Below are 19660 nucleotides of genomic sequence, written 5' to 3'. Positions count from 1 at the left end.
TTGAACTAATTCATGCTTACCTTCACCTCCATTGTTATAACTGAGGTTTCAATGATGATGTCAAGTTATAAGTATGAATGACTTATGAACTTTAAAATTTGGTAAGAATGACAGAATCTTGATTTTTTAAAAAACACACATGTCAACTTCCTCAAACACCAACTTCTAGAATTGTCAAAATTGAGGAAATAAAAAAAGAATGGTTTTCTTTTCACTATTGCCAGAATTTTTTTGGTTGTTCAAGGCATTGGCAATAAGAAAACCATCTATTATTGCATGCTGCTAGTCCTAAATCTTCCATGAGAAATTAAAAAACATAAAGTTCAAGAAAAGAATGTTTTTAAAATAGTGTGACAGGACATAACAAAGTGAACTTTATTTGGTAGGAGAGAAGCCAAAGGTGGGACTTGGCACCTTGGGTGAGTCAAGGTTTCATAAGCAGACAAGATTTCCCCATCCATATGTACTTAACAAACCCTGATGATGCAATTTCCTGAAGAAATAGGATGAGACTGTGATGACTAATAGGTGACCTAACTAAAACACTAGATGGGATGATTGTTTCTCCACTACTACACTGGATATTTTTCTTTCAAAAGTACCTCAATGTTTTGGCAAATATTAAGTGGGTATTAATGGAAATGTGTGTTTCTGTTGTATTTTCAGTGTTCCACAGGCATGGAGTCTCTGAAGCCTACTGCTTTGCTATGATGAACAAAAGGAGACACAGAGAAACAAGGATAACATGTGGACATGTTCTGATAGATCAAATGCCCCCAAAAACAGCCTATGCAGGGACAGACTCTGAGCTGTTTCCAATCTCTAACTCTTGCCTAATCACTGACCCTCAGCTTCATAGAGGTTTTTATAGAGGCCTAAGGTTAAACTGTGGTAGGGCATACCGTTTGCAGAATTTGACATGTACAATAGGTAGATAAAAGAGGAAAACAGACCCACCGCTTGGTTGTTTTACCAGGGCATGCAGAATAATTATTTGGAGCTGGTTAATAGCAACAGCTTTAGCCCTGTTCCTAGATATTCTGATTCTTGACATCTGGAGGCCGACCTAAGAATCTACATTTGTAAACGGTTAATTCTAAAGCAGGTAGCCCACGGAGCAGACATCGTAAACTACTTCTGTGAAGGGACTCAATGGGCAAAATGTAGAACATATCTTCTTTATATATTTATTTCATATTCATTTGAACCAGATGCTATCTGACCCAGTGTCTTGATACTTATCTAAAAACCAACCAAGTAAACAACCAACCAACCAAAACCCTTATGGCAAATGATTACACACAGACAGAAAAACATTTTATGGCGGAAGAGACGAGCAAAATTGGCCACTGGAAGAAAATGAGCCTTCTTGTTGTAACATTTGCTTACAAAGTTGAATAGAATAGAATCCAGAAATTAAAGTCAGAATGTTAAACAATGTAGAAATATCCATTATTCTAAATTAGATACCGTAAAGTGAATTTATAGATCTTATTAATTTCATAATCTGAAATTAAGAATTTCTATATCAACAATAGAATGAAAGTTAATTCTAAAGCATAGAAAGCCTGCCCCAGGGATGGTGTCAAACTTAGGAAAAACATATTTAGGGTGCTTTGGGCTGCAGGATTTTCAAGCCTATTAGATTCAGTTATATACAAAAGGATAACTTTTGACATTATAGTGAAGCTCTCTGATGAGAGATACTTATGAAGAGGCTTCCTTGAATGTTCACCTCTAAGATTTAAACCCTTAATTCTCAGTTCAAAGTCAGTTTTGGAAGAGGGGTTATTTATAGTGAAAGCAAAATTATCTGTCATACTTTTGTTTTTTTCATAAGAAAACTAATAATTAAACCACCATAACAAGAATTGTGAAAAGAAACACAGTATAATAGGTAAAGAACACATTTGCTGTTTTTATTGGTGCCTTGCATGGCAGTAATACTGAAAAAAGAGAATGCAAAAACAAAAAATAAAAACAAAAAACAAACCAAAAAAAAAAAAAAAAAAACAGGTTGGTGGCAACCCACATCTTTTTTTTTAAGAGTACATAAACTCCTGTTTTATTTTTATTGTGGCATGAATGATAACATAAAACCAAAAACATGAAAATATACAACTTATATTACACTATGTGTTATGAACAAAATATAAATCTATAACTCTATGTTATATTTACATAATTATTTATTTTATTAAATTTCAAGTGAGATGGTAGGTTGCACATACTTTGTTTTAAGCTCCAGGCATTTGATTGTCTCTTTTCTACTTTTTCCCATTTTTACTCATAAAATCCAAAATGTTAGAAGGACTAAGAGCTTTAGAGCCAGTGGAGCTGTATAAATACTGTTCTAGTGAACCAGTGACAGAAACACTGGGGAGGACAGGAATCAATCAGTAGAAAACCTAACATCTTCAACCTGGGAAACCGATAGTTATAGGAAACATTAAAATTAAATACTGTAAAAGCCTGTCTAAACAAAAACCTATGCCCTATAAGATGAACGAGATCTCTGAACCACTTTAAGTGGGCTTCATATTTTTCCTCGCAGACCCTATAATTTTTATTTTACTATTAACTTGATAGACAAATATTTTATAAACCTGTTTGTAAATATACAGTTGTTTATTACAATTCAAATAATTTACCCATCAGAACAAATGAAAATGTAATGATTTTTGATGTTTTCAATGTGATATAAGACATTTCTTCTGGGAACAATAACATCTTCTGGATTAAGAAAATATCTGAAGTTGGACCATAAAATATTTAAAGATAATTTTCTTTAAATGAATGAAGGTAAAATGCCTATGTCAAAATCAAATCTATGAAATGGTTTCATCAAAGAAATTCTTTTATATTTGTTTCTTATAAAGAGGATTTGGTTGCAATAATGATTACGCTCTTTGGGAGGGATTTTATATATGGTTAACTCTTAACTGCAGATGTCAAAATAAACGTTAAGAATCGACTTAACTAATTTAGGTATAAGTGGACTGAAGAATAGTCTTGTATTTTATTCAATTGTAGTTACTGGCCAAATTCTTAGTATCTTATATATGAATAACTGTAACCTATTTTCTCCAGTGATGCTCTCCTAGATTCATATTAAAATATGAGCATTTTTAGAAAAATTGATTACAACAGCCATAAACAAAAACAAAAACAGAATTCTGGCAAGATTATCCCTCAGTACTGGGGTGAGCATGTGTGTGTGTGTGTGTGTGTGAGAGACAGAGAGAGAGAGAGACTGGGGTGGGGGGTGGTATGTGAAAAGTGAACAGGTAGGTAGGGAATGAAAGAGAAGGGAGACTTTATGTTCATCTGAGTTTGCTCTTACTCGCATTCCCTCTCTCTGGTCTTTTTTGGTCATTACGGGGCAGAGAAAAAGAATACAGGTTTTAGGATCTTTTACGAAACTTATAAACCTATCAAATGCCCCAAAGGCAATGTGCTAACCCAATACTTTGCCATTCATAGCACCTTTTATCAAATGACTTCAAAGCATTTTAAACATTAACATGATTTTGTTGTTTTCTTTTGGGGAAAGTTAAGGCAAAACAATTGTGACCCTCAGTGAATTGGACATCAAAACAAGAGAACAGAATGCAAAGCTATGAACTTGCTCTTCGTTTCAACCCATGCACATTTTCACCTCTCTGACATAAACCTAACTATGTAACATTAAAATCAACTCTTGAATTTCAGCTGTTAAAGGTCACCATTAACAATTTCATTTTCCTCTTCAAATAAAACAAGATAAAAAAAAACGAAAAACAAAAAATGACTCAACAAAAGTGTTTTGTCAATTCACTGGTAAGTGTGTTAGAACTGGTGTCGGTCATGAATGCCCTCTGAGGCATCTACCTGGAGTTAAAACAAAGTATTCTTGTAGCCCAAAGTCATGAAATGAAAACAAAGCATCTTTTTAACATGGTGGGAAATAAGTATCCAGCAAAAGTGAGAGGTGAACGCACATGAGTCAGAAAGAATTTGTTAACAAACACAACAAATTTTTAAAAATCTGTTTTCACATTGTACATAGTAACGATATAAAAACAAGTGTCTATTTTTTTTTATCCAGAGTGCTTAAAAACAAAACAAAACAAACAAAAACAAAATTGGCTCTAGATGACTGTGGCAATTAAATAAAATGAGTGAAGAGAGCATAAGTTAATTAAGACTGAACACAACCCTCTTAGTAATTCACTTGTATGTATTAAAACACCAGAACTTGACGTTTGTTGGGGCCAAATTTTTAAAAAGGAGAAAACTTCTGGAAGGAGAAACAAAACAGTGTGAGTGAATATGTGTGTGTGTGTGTGTGTGTGTGTGTATATATACATACACACATATACACACATGTGTATGTATATATATATATGCACACACGTGTTGGAGATGGAAATTTGTTTTAAATATCTAACAACTTATTGACTGCACTTCCAAATCAGAGGAGAATAAAATAGAAAGGGAGAAATAAATTATACATAACTTACTAATCTGGGAACAGCTGACCATTATTATTATTACTATTATTATTATTATTATTTTATCATCATCATCATCATTACAACACTAGCAAAAAGAGGCAGTTCAAATGAAAATACAGTCATCAAAAACAAACAGAAAAACAAACAAAACAAGGTCTCTGACATGCAGGGTATGATTAGCTCCTCCAAGCAAAACCCCAGAGCAAGTCTTTCGAGAGAGAGAAAAATAAAAAGGGATTTTTTTCTTATTTATATGTAAAAATCAAACTTAAGGGTCAGGTTTGGGGAGGGTGGGATAGGAAAATGATGACTGGAGTGAAAACCATAGCACATCCAATCTACTGGTTGGAGTATTTACTGTCTAATGCTTCAGCATGAGCAGCGCTGATTCACTTTAGATGATTTCCCATTTATTTGAACAAGCCCTACAACTGCCTTGGCACTTGGCTAGCAAAGTCTAACTAAGCAGTCCTTTCACCATCAGTTGTTGCTCTGTGCACACACTCTGCTGGAATCAGAAACTGGACTTCAGAGGATACATCTTACAGCAAGAGTAGAGCAGTGGCAAGCGTTGCAATGACTTCTGAACAAATCCTGCTTTTTATGGCATGAAATGTACCTGGCCCACAATTCTGAAATGCAAATGGCCTCCATCTCATTTCATGGAGGGATTAAGAATACCTTATAAAATCATCAGTTCCATTTCTTGATCAGGAAAGGATGGAATGTTGAAGAAATAAGCTAATCCTATATTTCTAGAAAATGGGCAAATATATTCAAAGGAAACGACTGTTTTGCTCGAAGTTACCAAAAGGAAAAACAAAACAGAAATCGTTAAGTAGCAAATGTTAGTGGAACATCTGGGAGAATTCGGCTTCCACGTTACACACGCACCCCTCTACTATACAGGGCCACCTGATCCATCCAATAATAATCATATTAGAAATTTAAAAATATAATTTCTGAGCCCTATATTGGTTAAGTTGTCATTTGAAGTGCAAAGTCAAGGTCAAGGATGCTTCCAGACCAGTCATTTAGAAGGATGTGGGATTTCATCCCCAGATGTGGGTTTAACTCACAATGATCCAACATTATTCCTATTAGTACCATAATCACACACATACATACACACAAAAATCCAAGATTAGAAAATATTTTTTTCTCTAAATTTCTTATGTCTCTCTCTCTCTTTTCACCTGAGAACAGCACCTACAGTTTCCATTAAAGAAAAAAAAGTCAAATCTCACCAGCTGCTGGTATTTCAGGTTTTTCAAGGGATTGTCTAAGATATAACACTGTCCTAATTTAAGAAGGAACAGGAAAAAGGAAAGGGAAAAAAATCAACTGGGTCAACACTTCAGTACAAATTTGGCACTTACTCAAAGATGTAGTGTGGTGTGCAACAGATAAGGAAAGTCCTCTAAAGAAAATGATTGCTTATTTTGTGGTGGATACCAAGGAAGTTAAAAACAGGCTCTTTTTCCCTCTTCCCCCGCCCCCCCCATGCACAGACTTCCATCTTTAAAGTATAGAGATGGAGAAGGTGGAGAGAATGAAAGAGAAAGTCATCTTTCTTTTTTTTTCTGTCAGGTGCATTACCAAAACAAAACAAAAACAAACAAACAAAAAATAAACCAAAGGAAAGAAAAGAAAAGGAAAAAACCCAGAAACCCCGAAAAACAAAACAAAACTTATTTCTTTTAAAAATTGTAGCACAAAACAACAAAACACATTCACAAGCCACTTGTTGGCACTGTGTACCTGAGTGAGAATTTCTAGAACATTGTAGAACAAACAGCCATAAAGTTTATTAAAAAAAAAAGTTGACGGGTAAGACTTCAGTGCTTGGATGTAGCAGCTGAATTACTGGCATTATTTTACCCATAGCTTATTTCAATCTCTTGTTGTTGATATTGTTGTCTGCTTGTTGTATTTTTATTTCCTTTCCAAGCCTTTTGAGGCTGAGGTCTATTAGTCAGCTGATGTCCCAACTAGTTAAGACTAACAGTTAAAGTAACAGTCAGTGTATGAGAAAGTTAATGTGCTTGGCCACTGGTAAGGATGAACCAGCTAGGGCTTCTTTAAGTCCTAAGGTCACAACAATCTTTTGACCCTTATCAGTTGGCTTGTCCGGCAATATGGTTTTCACTGTCACTCCCATAATCTACATCCGGATCATCCTCTTCCTCGTCGTACTCATCATAAATTTCTCCGTTGATGTCCTCAGCCTGGATCTCCTCTTTGATGTGTGGCTCCTCTCCTTTCACACCATACGTGCTCTGGATAACAGGCATGCCGGGCTCTGGGCTGCTGGACACGCTGGAGTGCTCCGAGGGCAGGTGAGGGGAGGGCATCCCAGCCATGGCGATGGCTCCTGGGTACACGACGCCAGCCGTCGCGATGGGGATCTGTGCTTGTTGCCTGTTAGAGAGGAATTCCCAAAAATTCCTGAATGAGTGAGTGGAGGGTTGGATGCAGGCCTTACTCTATAATCAATTTGCTTGGCTTGACCAAGTCGAAGGTCTTGATTTTCACCCTACTGCCTGACGTTTGAAAATGGTATCCTACTGTGGTCCAAGCACCTTACTTTTATATAACGCTTTATAGATTACAAGGCACTTTCACGTGTTGCCCATTTGATTCTCAAAATGACTGTTACTTTTTTAATTTCTGAAAAGAAACTGAGGTACAGAAAGATTAATAAACAGAACTCAAGTCCTTGACACAAAGTTAATTTTTCTTTCACTGTAACATGTTGAAACAATTTTTAAAAGATTAAACCTAAAGATAATGCAATTTTAATGGAAAAATCCTGAAGTACTTGAGCTCTTAACATAAAAATTTATTGCCCAGAACCCACTAGAAGTGAACACTAGCACATGGTTCACTTCATCCCTGAAATGGGGAGATCATCAGTGGGGGTAGAAGGCTGGGCTGGCCTTGTGGGTGTACCACCTCTGCAGCTGTACAGTATCTGGGGCTTACAAAAATCCCACATTTGGTTTAGAGTTCTGTCGTCACTATCTTGAAATTCCTTAAAAACTTTTTAACAAGGACTTAGGGAACTTCCCTGGTGGCTCAGACAGTAAAGCCTCTGCCTACAGTGTGGGAGACTCAGGTTCAATCCCTGGGTTGGGAAGATCTCCTGGAGAAGGAAATGGTAACCCACTCCAGTTTTCTTGCCTGGAAAATCCCATGGACCGAGAAGCCTGGTAGGCTACAGGCCACGGGGTCACAAAGAGTCGGACACGACTGAGCGACTTCACTTTCACTTTGCACTTTCATATTACATTGGGATCCACAGATCCTGTAATTGGTCTCAATAAGAAGGATTTAACAGATGATGTTCATTTATGTCTTCTTTCATTCATTCATGTTTACTCTTTCCCCAAGGAGGGCTGGGTTTTGAGCTCCACATGAAGAGTCAGGCACTGAGATATAAATCACAGACCATTTGGACTGATCAAGCAGACACATTCATGGAAATGAAGGGGACAGGAGATATTTGAAAAGCTTTTCTTTCTTTTTTTTTAAAGTATCTTCTTGCCATTTTCAGAGCTCACAGTATCTTACTGTTCCAAATATGAAAACTTTATTTCTGTGTTTTTTGAGAAAATTCTGCCAATGCAGTGTGGTTTTTGGCCTTGCCATAGGGAGCAGGGTAAGATACACTGAGTGGGTGCTCAGTTGTGTCCCATTCTTTTGCAACCCCATGGATTGTAGCCCACCAGGCTCTTCTGTCCATGAAAATTTCCAGGCAAGAATACTGGAGTGGGCTGCCACTGCCTACTCCAGGGGATCTTCCCAAACCAGGGATGGAACCTCTATCTCTTGCATTTCCTACACTGCAGGCAGATTCTTTACCATTGAGCTACCTGGGAAGCCCCATACTGAGTGAGTGAAGTCGCTAAGTCATGTCCAACTCTTTGCAACCCCATGGACTGTAGCCTACCAGGCTCCTCTGTCCATGGGATTTTCCAGGCAATAGTACTGGAGTGGATTGCCATTTCCTTTTCCAGACGATCTTCCTGACCCAGGGATTGAACCTGGGTCTCCTGCATTGTAGACAGACGCTTTACCATCTGAGCCACCAGGGAAGTCCCCATACTGAGTGAGGCCTCCTTAATTCAGAAGGAAACTTGTTCACTCACAACCTTGTTATGCCCTAAACAGAATACTTACTTTATGTGATCTTTTTTCTAAGGCCAGGTATGTGCCTTGTGAGCCCAGAGACCCCTCTATATTCAGAAACAAGTCTTTCTTTTGATTCATTTTTATATCATATTATCTCAATTAAGTTGTTAGTTGCTAAGGAATCTACACTGTGAGGCTTTGGAAGTAATGAAAGGTAGAAAGAAAAAGAAAAAAGAAAACCAGTAAGACTTCTACGTTTTTAATAGGAAGCTTCAAAATGCTTTACTCTCATTTTATTTTCAAACCAGCCTTTAAACAAAGCTCCAGTCAGAGCCATTGTTCTAGGAGCCTGGAGTGAACTCACTTGAAATGTTCTTCCTCAATATTATAAGAGGAACAGCTTAGTCACACAAAATACACTATGCCAGGTTCTTTCTCAAAATGCTGCTTTGCAGCTAAACAAATACACTTTCCAACCCCTTAAGAGTAACCGGAAGAGTTCCCTATGGGAAAAGAACCGGACCGGAAGCTCCTTACCCAACATTGAAGTACTGCCGCATTTCCTGCCGCCGGTTTCGCATGATTGCCTTGTATTCCCCAATGCGCAGCTTTTTGCCATCCACCAGGCAGGTGCGCTTCGGCCTGGGCTTGTACTTGTAGTCAGGGTACTTCTCCAGGTGCTGCTTGCTGAGACGGGCTTGCTCCTCGTAGTATGGCTGTTTCTCTAGGTTTGTCATAGCTTTCCAGCGAGATCCTATGGGAAAAAAGGTTAAAGTTCCCATTTGCACAGTGGCTGAGGATCCTAACAAAGCATAATTGAGAATATGAAAATCTGAAGTAAAAACGTTGGCCATATCCCAGAAATACATAAAAAGGTTAGGATTAGTGAGCTTTGACTGAGCTGTTGGTGTCTGTGCCAAGAAAACTGTGTACTCAAAGGTACAGACATTAAGCAATATATATATATATATATTTTGCCTTGAATTAACAACTTAGTCAAACTTGTACCTTATATACTTAAAAGCTCACAGTAGATTTAATGGTGATATCTCTCATTTCTACATTAGACCATGATGTAATTCAACTATGAACTGAAAAGTTAGGCAAAGACTCATTATGTATTTTCAATATGAAGGTAACTGTCTAGCTATTGAATATTTTTATGTGGGAGTTTATTACTTACTACAAAGGTTTCTAACACGTTGTTGTTTAGCTACAAAGTCCTGTCCGACTCCTTTGTGATCTCATAGACTGTAGCCAAGCTACAAAGACCAGGCTCCTCTGTCCATGGGATTTCCTAGGCAAGAAGACTGGAGTGGGCTGCCATTTCCTTCTCCAGGGACTCTTCCTGACCCAGTGATTGAACTGGAGTCTCCTGCATTGGCAGGTGGATTCTTTACCACTAAGCTACCTGGGAAGTCCTTCTAACATATATGACACGTACTGCTTATTCTCCCCCAAATGTTTAAGTATGCTAACTTGATTACAGTTAAAAAATTCATTTTATTAAAATTTTAATTATAAAAAATAACTAGTGAACATGCCATGGGTTAACAACTGTGCATTATATACCTTGCTAAAAACTTTACAGAAGTTTTTTCATTTTTACCTTTTACCACAATCTCACTAGCAGACAGCCTTTACACCCATTTCCAAAGATGAAAAAGTTGAAGTTCAAATGGATGAAGTAACTTACCAAAGCTCACACAACTATTAAATTGAAGATTACTGATTCAGGTTTGACAGAAATCAAAAGTATGGCACCACATGTGTCTTTACATACTTATATCTACCTACTACATAGGATCTATCAAATATTTTTAAGCCAGAGAGCAAAACTTACAGTAATATTTTTCTCTTAAAATATTTTCAAGAATATATAAAACTGTCACTTCCTGTGATAAAGTATGTATTAGTAATGTTAGTCCAAATTGGTTTTCCCTTTCACTTTTAATTTTGGTTTGGATTCAATGAGGATTGCGAAAAACAACTGATTTTTGAAGTCTGAAGCTTAATTAAAAATGGTTTATGCTTATTCACAATACAGATGTGATTTAAAGTTCTGCTTCTATCAATATGGCTATGTGTAGTAGTAACAGAAACAGCAGTAGTAATGTTTATTTGTGGATGTTTATCTGCAAGTAATCAGTTCGTGCGTGTGTGCTAAGTCCCTTCAGTTGTGTACAACTGTTTGTGACTCTATGAACTGTAGTTTGCCGGGCTTCTCTGTCCATGGGATTCTCCAGACAAGAATACCTGGGGCTGCCATGCCCACCTTCAGGGGATCTTCCTGATCTGGGATTTAACCCGTGTCTCTTGTGTCTCCTACATTGGTAGGGAGATTGTTTAACCACTATCACCACCAGTGAAGCCCAAAACTCTACCCAAATGCACAAAGAAAAAAAATAACAGGAATTAGCCTAATATGTACTGGTACTGCTGCCTTTACCTGGCTTACAAAGCCATCTAAGCAAGTTCTTAAATCTTTTGAATGAATTCATCGTTCAACCATAACACATCTCAAATACAAATAGCTCACTAATGTACTGTTCTTTCCTGAAAATGTTGAGAATTCCTCAGTATGGGTTGTTCAGTTCAGTTCAGTCTCTCAGTCGTGTCCGACTCTTTGTGACCCCATGAATCACAGCACACCAGGCCTCCCTGTCCATCACCAACTCCCGGAGTTCACTCAAATGCATGTCCATCTAGTTGGTGATGCCTTCCAGCCATCTCATTCTCTGTCGTCCCCTTCTTCTCCTGCCCCCAATCCCTCCCAGCATCAGAGTCTTTTCCAATGAGTCAACTCTTCGCATGAGGTGGCCAAAGTACTAGAGTTTCAGTGTTAGCATCAGTCCTTCCAATGAACACCCAGGACTGATCTCCTTTAGAATGGACTGGTTGGATCTCCGTGTAGTCCAAGGGACCCTCAAGAGTCTTCTCCAACACCACAGTTCAAAGCATCAGTTCTTTGGAGCTCAGCTCTCTTCACAGTCCAACGCTCACATCCATACATGACCACAGGAAAAACCATAGCCTTGACTACACAGACCTTAGTCAGCAAAGTAATGTCTCTGCTTTTGAATATACTATCTAGGTTGGTCATAACTTTCCTTCCAAGGAGTAAGCATCTTTTAATTTCATGGCTGCAATCACCATCTGCAGTGATTTTGGAGCCCCCAAAAATAAATCTGAAACTGTTTTCACTCTTTCCCCATCTATTTCCCGTGAAGTCATGGGACCAGATGCCATAATCTTCGTTTTCTGAATGTTGAACTTTAAGCCAACTTTTTCACTCTCCTCTTTCACTTTCATCAAAAGGCTCTTTAGTTCCTCTTCACTTTCTGCCATAAGGGTGGTGTCATCTGCCTATCTGAGGTTATTGATATTTCTCCCAGCAATCTTGATTCCAGCTTGTGTTTCTTCCAGCCCAGTGTTTCTCATGATGTACTCTGCATATAACTTAAATAGGCAGGGTGACAATATACAGCCTTGATGTACTCCTTTTCCTATCTGGATCCAGTCTGTTTTTCCATGTCTAGTTCTAACTGTTGGGCTGTTACTTTTATTAAAGAAATGAAGAGAAAGGGACTTCTCTTCCCTTGGAATTGTTTCCTGTTGGAACAGATGTTGCCTGGGTGGGTATATCCATGTAAATATTACAAAGATTTGTAAACAAATTTTTTCCAACCTAGAGAGCCAATAGGATTTCATTGTATTTATAACAGGAACTCAGGTTATAGTTCAAATATCAGAGTTTATTTTTCGATTCCTTTCTCAAGTTTGTGTTTAAATGCAGTGTCCAACATTTAGTCAGCTGCTCAGGTCATATCATTTGTAGGTACACGCTCACACTCTTTATTATCTAACATTATTTCCTAGAGGCACTTGGAAATCATGCTGCTCTTAGGGCAAATATAAACACAAATAAAGCTATAATACTATCGAACTGGATCAATTCTTCTTGTGGATTGTCTTGTAAGTATGTATACCAGAATTTTTAACCTCAGAACAGGGTGTGGAAAAGTGAACTTACCAGAATAACTTACTCAATAACAAGATAAATCAAACAGTGGCTCAAGGAATAGTTGACTTAAAATATCACCAGTAGAACAAAAGAACTAGCATTCTCAGTTAGGATAGGAATTGCCAAAGATTCTTCCCTAAGTTTAAATGTTCTGTTAGATCAAAAAAGAAATTTTCTCTAAGGAAAGGGAATGTTTATGCCTCATAGTAATATGCCTTGGAAGGTAAGAGCTATTTTAAGATTTCCTACTATATGCATGATGCTGTATTAACTATATGCTGTGATGAGTCATTATGATACCTATTTTCTTCGCACTTATATTCCAGCTAAGGAGAAATAGATTAAATATGTCATTGCCAAATGTATAATTTCAGTTACAATTGTGGAAAGTACAGGAAGCTATGAGAACATATCATAAGGAGATGGGATCAGGATTCTATAGGTCAGGAAGGCAGTGCTGCAAAAATGACTCCTATAGGGATAGAAAGAGAAGAATAGCCTAGGAAAGAAGAATGAAATGGTCAAGATCTTGCAGTGGGAATAGGGAGTAGAGGAACTTAACATTGTTCTGGCTAACATGCCCAGGAAAAAGGATAGTAAAAGATGCATAAATTCTCAAATAAGTTGGGTTCTAACTCTGTATGAACTGGAATCAAAATATTTGACATTGGATAATATAAATTCTCTGGAAGTATCACTGAATTCTAAACTATGTTTAAAAAAATAGGGCCATCTCACTATTACATGTCTTTTCAAAATTAAGAATTAAAGGACCATTTTGACCCAGTTAATGCTTAAGCTAACTACTCTATTTTATGACTCATCAGTACAGTGGTTCAGTTTGGTGGCAAATGCAGTCTCCATTTTTTAAGAATAGCTTCTGAATGAAGTTAATCAAATGACAAGTTTGGTTTTGGTTTCAGTGGCTTTGCAGGTACAACCACCATTGTTTGTAACAGTAATGCAACCCCCTAAACACAGCAGAGGAAAATGGGAGGATAGCGTTTTGGATACCTTCAAAAGATGAAAACAACTCCTTGATTTGGGTGTGGCTGGTTCCTCACTCTGACCATGTACAAGAAGTAAGTCACCTGTTGTTTTCAAAAGACTAGCGTTTGACAATGAAAAAAGAATCAAGTACATTTATGTATTCCTCCTGATGACATATAGGAAGATTCCATCAAAAATTTCTGACGTTCAAAATGAAAAAAAAAATCAATCTTAAAAGTGCTCTTTCCCTTTCTAAACCTGGCAATACAATAAAAATGAAGGGTTTGAGCTGAGCAACAGTGTCATCTCCATGGGGTCTGTAATGAATTTGCACATTTTCCTCCAACTACTGTATATCTAATCAGAAAAAGATGTCCCCCATTCCTGATCTAGTGCCAAACAGTAAAAGGTGATTCCTTATGTTAACAATTTCAGCAGAATGGCTTATTAAAACCAGATTTTAGGGTATTATAAAATGCTTAGAAGCCCTTTAAAATGTCAACTAGGATCCCCAGAGACTACGTAAAATGTCAACCCAGCTCAAGCGCCTGTTTTAAGCAGAATGAATTAGCGGCATGCTGTCGGAGGCTGTTATCCAAAACAATCAGTAAAAAGGAAAACATCAAGCTTTCTTTGTACTTTTATATGAAATGAGCCATTCAGAATGATCTTGTGGGTATTTGAAGATCATTTATTTGTTTGAAGCTATGACTAAATATTGAAGCCCAAGACCTTAGTGGATTTTTTTCTGCTATATATTTAATTAGCACAATTTCACTGAAAAATCTTAATTAAATTAGGCAGCATTCTCTTTCATGCAGCCTATTATGATAGTCATATCATATAGTCACTATCATATAGTCATATGATCATATAGTCATATGATCACATAGTCATTCTAATATTTTCTCCTTCAAATCAGAAAGGAATTCTTTTAGCCGGACATCTCTTTCCCATTAAGGCTTTTGCTCTATTTCCTAAATTATTTTATGTCATCCAGAATGATATTCCTGTTATATCGGCAGTAAGGTTTTAATCAGTCATTATTATTTTTTTAGTATTCGGGCACATAAATTGAATGATATACACACAGGTTAAATAGTCTTAGTTTTTAGGTTTTTTTTTTTGAAATTTGGGAATTTCTAATGTGATTATAACTGATGTATTAAAATATGAGCTTACATAAAATATAAGCTTACATTAAAATATAAGCTTACATAAAGTACTTTATTGTTTTATAGAGTTTTTCCAAATGAAACAGATATGGTATTTTTTTAATGAAAAAATTCATATGGAAGGTAGAATATATAGTCATAAAAAGAAAAATAGATGAGAGATAGAGGTGCAGAAACATGTCCAGTTCCTTTTGTTCAGTTCCAGTTTTTTTATTATAGATTGATACATATTTATGCATAAATATATTCATGTTTATGTACACAAAAAGCTTCACATGTTCATATATTTTGAGATAAGCTTCATCTAAAGATCTCAAAATCATTTTGATAAAAACTGAGTCACAGGTTTAAGCAGTAAATGATTTTTGTTTCTTTTTGCTTCATTACAAATGTACACTGTGGACTGGGAAACATCTATTACCATTGTTGGAAAATATGGGATCATAAAATCACATTACATGTTTAGTAACTACTTTCAGATGATCGATTCCTAAATGTAAAGAATCAAAAGGCACACTGCATGAGCTGCATGTAATTCCAAGTGCATATGGATTTTAACAATGCTTTAATAACTTTGACAAATTTTGCTACTTATTTGTCAAAGACAAAATGTGCTGATACAGTGTTCCTCTTCTAGTTTTTATTATTTAGCTCTTAGAATTCAAAGAATAATAAAAATTTGCTTAGGTTGTCCAGAACCTACACACTATGTTCTTGAAGATAAAGGTGGTGAAGATGATGATGATGATGTCAAGAGAACTACACCAAAGAAATGGGATCTTCCCATCCTTCTTTCTGAGACTTAAACTGGTATCTATTAGGTCTCATTATAATCAGTACTCTTTCCTCTCACCCAGTTTTGTCGTGTGCTTCAGTGTCTATGTATGTATTTTGTCATCTGTTAAGGTAAAAGTTGCAATAGCAGGAAAAGTCCCTTTTTAAATGATACTGAAAATACATGTAAGGTTACCAAAAGTAAAAACTAAATAATGCACACCCAACAAATTGTGTGCTGACAGCCTAAACTGATTCTCAATTATAGTATTAGAGCAGACATCATTTCCTTCTTCACTCCTGCCCCAATGACATGATGAATTCTATGGTGTTTACAAAGCAAAATAATACCAATACCAATACTGAGAGTCTTGTATGAAAAGAACCCTTTCCCTTAGTCTTAGTACAAATATTTTTTAGATTTTTAAAGAAGAGAAAATATTGCAATAACTAGTATAGAAGGTGATGGCACCCCACTCCAGTACTCTTGCCTGGAAAATCCCATGGATGGAGGAGCCTGGTGGGCTGCAGTCCACGGGGTTGCGAAGAGTCGGACACGACTGAGTGACTTCACTTTCACTTTTCACTTTCATGCATTGGAGAAGGCAATGGCAACCCACTCCAGTGTTCTCGCCTGGAGAATCCCAGGGACGGAGGAGCCTGGTGGGCTGCCGTCTATGGGGTCTCACAGAGTTGAACATGACTGAAGCGACTTAACAGTATAGAAACACACAGAATTTGGGCATTATTTCTTGATGAATGTGGAATGCTTCATAGTCAGAAGAAAAGGCTCAATAAGGGTACTTCTTTTTTAGATATGTAGAAAACATGAGCTGTTTAGCTTCCAAACCCAATCTCTTTCAGCAAATGCTGAGAACAAAATTGTACCTGTATTTCACACATCACTGAACCCTTAATACTCTTCTTACCCAGTATCTTGCTGATGTTGGAGTTGTGCATGTCAGGAAAGGCTTGAAGGATTTTCCTTCGTTCATCTTTAGCCCACACCATGAAGGCATTCATTGGACGTTTTATGTGGGGTTCATTGCTACCACGCCCCCTGGATTCTCTATAAATTCTTGATTCTGAGACTCCAGCACTTCCTAAAAACAGGGAACATTGCTTCACATTAGTGTTAAAACTTTTGGCAATCCCTTCCTTGCATTATTGTTTTACAGTCTATTAAAATATCTGAAAATTAAAAGCATATCTGATAACGGTACTTCCAGTTCTTGAGTCAGATGCTTGTTTATGAAGTTTTTTTGTGATAAGCCTTGTGGTACCAAATATATTTGTATTTTTAAATTCATTTCTAATATATTTTTCCTTTCTTTCAAAGGACTGTACACTGTTCACTTTCAAGACCACACAAGAAACCATCACAAGAAAAATATTCGATGCAAACTTCAAAGAAGATAGTTGGGTTAGGTCAACAGGCATGCTGGTAGTGTAGAAATATTACGTCAAAAAGCTCACAAAATTGTAAGACACCAATCTATTCAGCAGAGTGGGTGACTATGGGTAAAGAAGTATCTCTGTTACCTGGAGACTGTCGGAACATAGCCTACTCATGTCCTTTTACTCCCTCTGAGGCTATATAAATAAAAGCACTACTAAATAGATATTTGAGGTTAAAATACAATACAGATATCTCCTCTATTGTGTTTGGCTTTTCTTTGAAATTATGTGCTAATAAATGCATGAAATGCGCTAATGCAGCAATGTTAGTCTGCTTCTTAAAAGAGGTACAAAAATGGTGGGAAAAGAACGAATGAATAGTCACATTGCACTGGTTTCTTAGGAAGTCTACAGTTACATATATAAGGTGAAAAAGATAATACGTTCAATTTCCTGAATTTTCCCCCAACATCTAATTTATCCAAAGAGATCCATTGATAAGTACATTTCAATCAGGGAGACTCGGGATGAAACACAACCAGGAGTGACACTGGAACGTTTAGGAGCTTCAATCAGTCCTCTACGCTTTATCCAGTTTTGTAGAATGGCTTCAGCAGATTAAACTGCTTCCTGAGATACTTGAATTTAGGCAAAGAAAATAACAAGAAGCAAAATGTAGATCTCTGGCACTGAGTTTTCCAGGGTTATCATTATAAAATATGAAAGAGATATATCCCGGTAGCAGGTAAAAATTTCAATATTTTGGGGTTTTTGAGAATTTGTATAATCAACAAAAGCACTGATTCTGCTTTTTTTCTTCCTTCATACTCCCTTTCCTGTCTTAATCTGAAGGAATAGGAATTAACCAAAATGACCCAGACTTGATGACCTCGACAGCAGCAAACAGAAAACACAGCATATTTGGAATTTCTCATTATTTCTCTTTCGTAATATACTCTTTGGTCTGATGAAGATTGGAAAATATTTTGCATACAAGCATGACTGAGTTTAACATGTAACAGCAACAAACATTTTGATGTTTTAATGCTGAGTACCATGGGTATATTTTATCATGCTAATACCACTTAAAATTTATGAAATGTGTTATTACCAGTAAGTGTTGTTTTACTGACAAAAATGAGTGCCAATATATGGTGGCATCTCTCTAAAATGGGTTTGTAGCTAGCAAATGGTCATCTGCACATCTGCCTTTTCTTGTTCTTACACCTTACAGCAACATAAGCCTTAAAATGAACATTATGTGACTTCATCAAAGCTAAACAAGTTCTTTGCAAGTACTTAGATCAGTTTATCTTAGCTAAGCAGAGTAGAAGATGGAAGGAAATGTTTGGATCCAACAGGCTAGAAAAACATAGACTTTTTTTAGATATCCAATTCATTCAAATTTGGCCTCAACAGAATTATTGGTCAAATGCTCAAGCTTGGCTAGTCCCTTACCTTCTCACTGGTTGGAACTGGGGCAGTCTTTTCTATATATAGGGATCTTCTGCTGTAGTAACAAAATTGAGGAACATGCTCTTAAAATGCGTGTATGCCACCTAATCTGGGAGAGGGGTTCCCAGTCGGCGCTAAGTGTAAGAGGGAAAGCACTCTTTCCCCTCTTTGCTGTGCTATTAGAATTAGAGCATCAGTTTATTTAGTCGTCCCTGTGGATGTTTAGAACATTCAGAGATGATATAGACAACAAAAGGCTCGAGTTACATGTGGGAAGCGTGAGGCTGCACAGTTTGAATTCTAGATGTGTTACAGAGTGTAGGCAGGACATTTGACTGTATGGTAGATAGCATTAAGAGGGAAAGGATCCCAAATGCAAGAAACTATCCTGAAAATACCTTCTGAGCTCTGTATTCTGGTCAGGGTTTGACAAATGAAACCTTTAAAATGAGCTTAGGGATAACAGATTTCTGAAAAGTTTGTTTCAGGTGTAAGAAATATGGAATTGAGAGGGGAAATGATGATTGACAGCATGTGCTTTATAATCACACCATCTTGAATCTTAGACCTGCCCTTTGGCACTTACAGCTCTGTGGTCTTGGAAAAAATGACTACAGATTCCTAAGGGCCAATCTCTTTTATCTGTAATAGATGTTATCTCACAGAGTGTGCTGGGGAGAACATGTGAACTCTTACTGTAATGATCAGGTATGAGGTGGCTGTCTGGTATAATTTTTAGTAGTTTTAATTGGCATTAAACAGATAACTTGTGCACAATACTGGAATAGATATGAAAACTTTCACAAACCATCAGAATCTCCACTCATATTGAAATCCATCATGGCATGGCTAAATTTTCCTTCTTCATTCTGTTTGACCGCCAGTTGCTGAGTCAGACTCTCCAGTGTTGTTTTTTCCTTAAAAAAAATTTTATGAGATCTCAGTCTGGAAATTATAATTATTCAAAGACTTTTTTCCCCTCTTTGGGCCATATATGGGCCATGTTTGCAACAACTCTAAAACTTATTTTTTCCCCCCTTTGAGTACATTTGCTTCAGGAAGTGATGAGATGTTGATTTATTCACCTTTACACATTCAGCACGTTATACTGAGGTAACTGAAGTCAACAATCAGTAGGAATTTTGAAGGAACTCTGATTCACAGAATCCCCTTATACAGTCTTGGCATTTGGGTTTGCTAAGCCGCAAGGATGT

General features: G+C 36.9%; 1 protein-coding gene across 4 annotated transcripts in view; it reads right to left on the bottom strand.

The window, feature by feature from the left end:
• The window catches only part of SOX5 (SRY-box 5), a 1143898-nt gene continuing 1126132 nt past the window's right edge, over nucleotides 1895–19660 (bottom strand). For all 4 annotated transcript variants that reach the window (XM_018048397.1, XM_005680750.3, XM_018048396.1 and 1 more), the window contains 4 exons: nucleotides 19255–19363; nucleotides 16523–16696; nucleotides 9168–9384; nucleotides 1895–6917 (listed from right to left, as the gene is read on the bottom strand). In XM_018048397.1, the coding sequence (XP_017903886.1) occupies nucleotides 6614–6917; nucleotides 9168–9384; nucleotides 16523–16696; nucleotides 19255–19363 (804 nt within the window). In that variant the 3' untranslated portion in view covers nucleotides 1895–6613. The remainder of the gene's footprint in view (nucleotides 6918–9167; nucleotides 9385–16522; nucleotides 16697–19254; nucleotides 19364–19660) is intronic.

Source organism: Capra hircus, chromosome 5 (assembly GCF_001704415.2).
Source record: "Capra hircus breed San Clemente chromosome 5, ASM170441v1, whole genome shotgun sequence".
In the NCBI taxonomy this organism is placed as follows: domain Eukaryota; kingdom Metazoa; phylum Chordata; class Mammalia; order Artiodactyla; family Bovidae; genus Capra; species Capra hircus.
The sequence above is the reverse complement of the archived record's forward strand: the minus strand, read 5'-3'. Positions and strand labels throughout refer to the sequence as shown.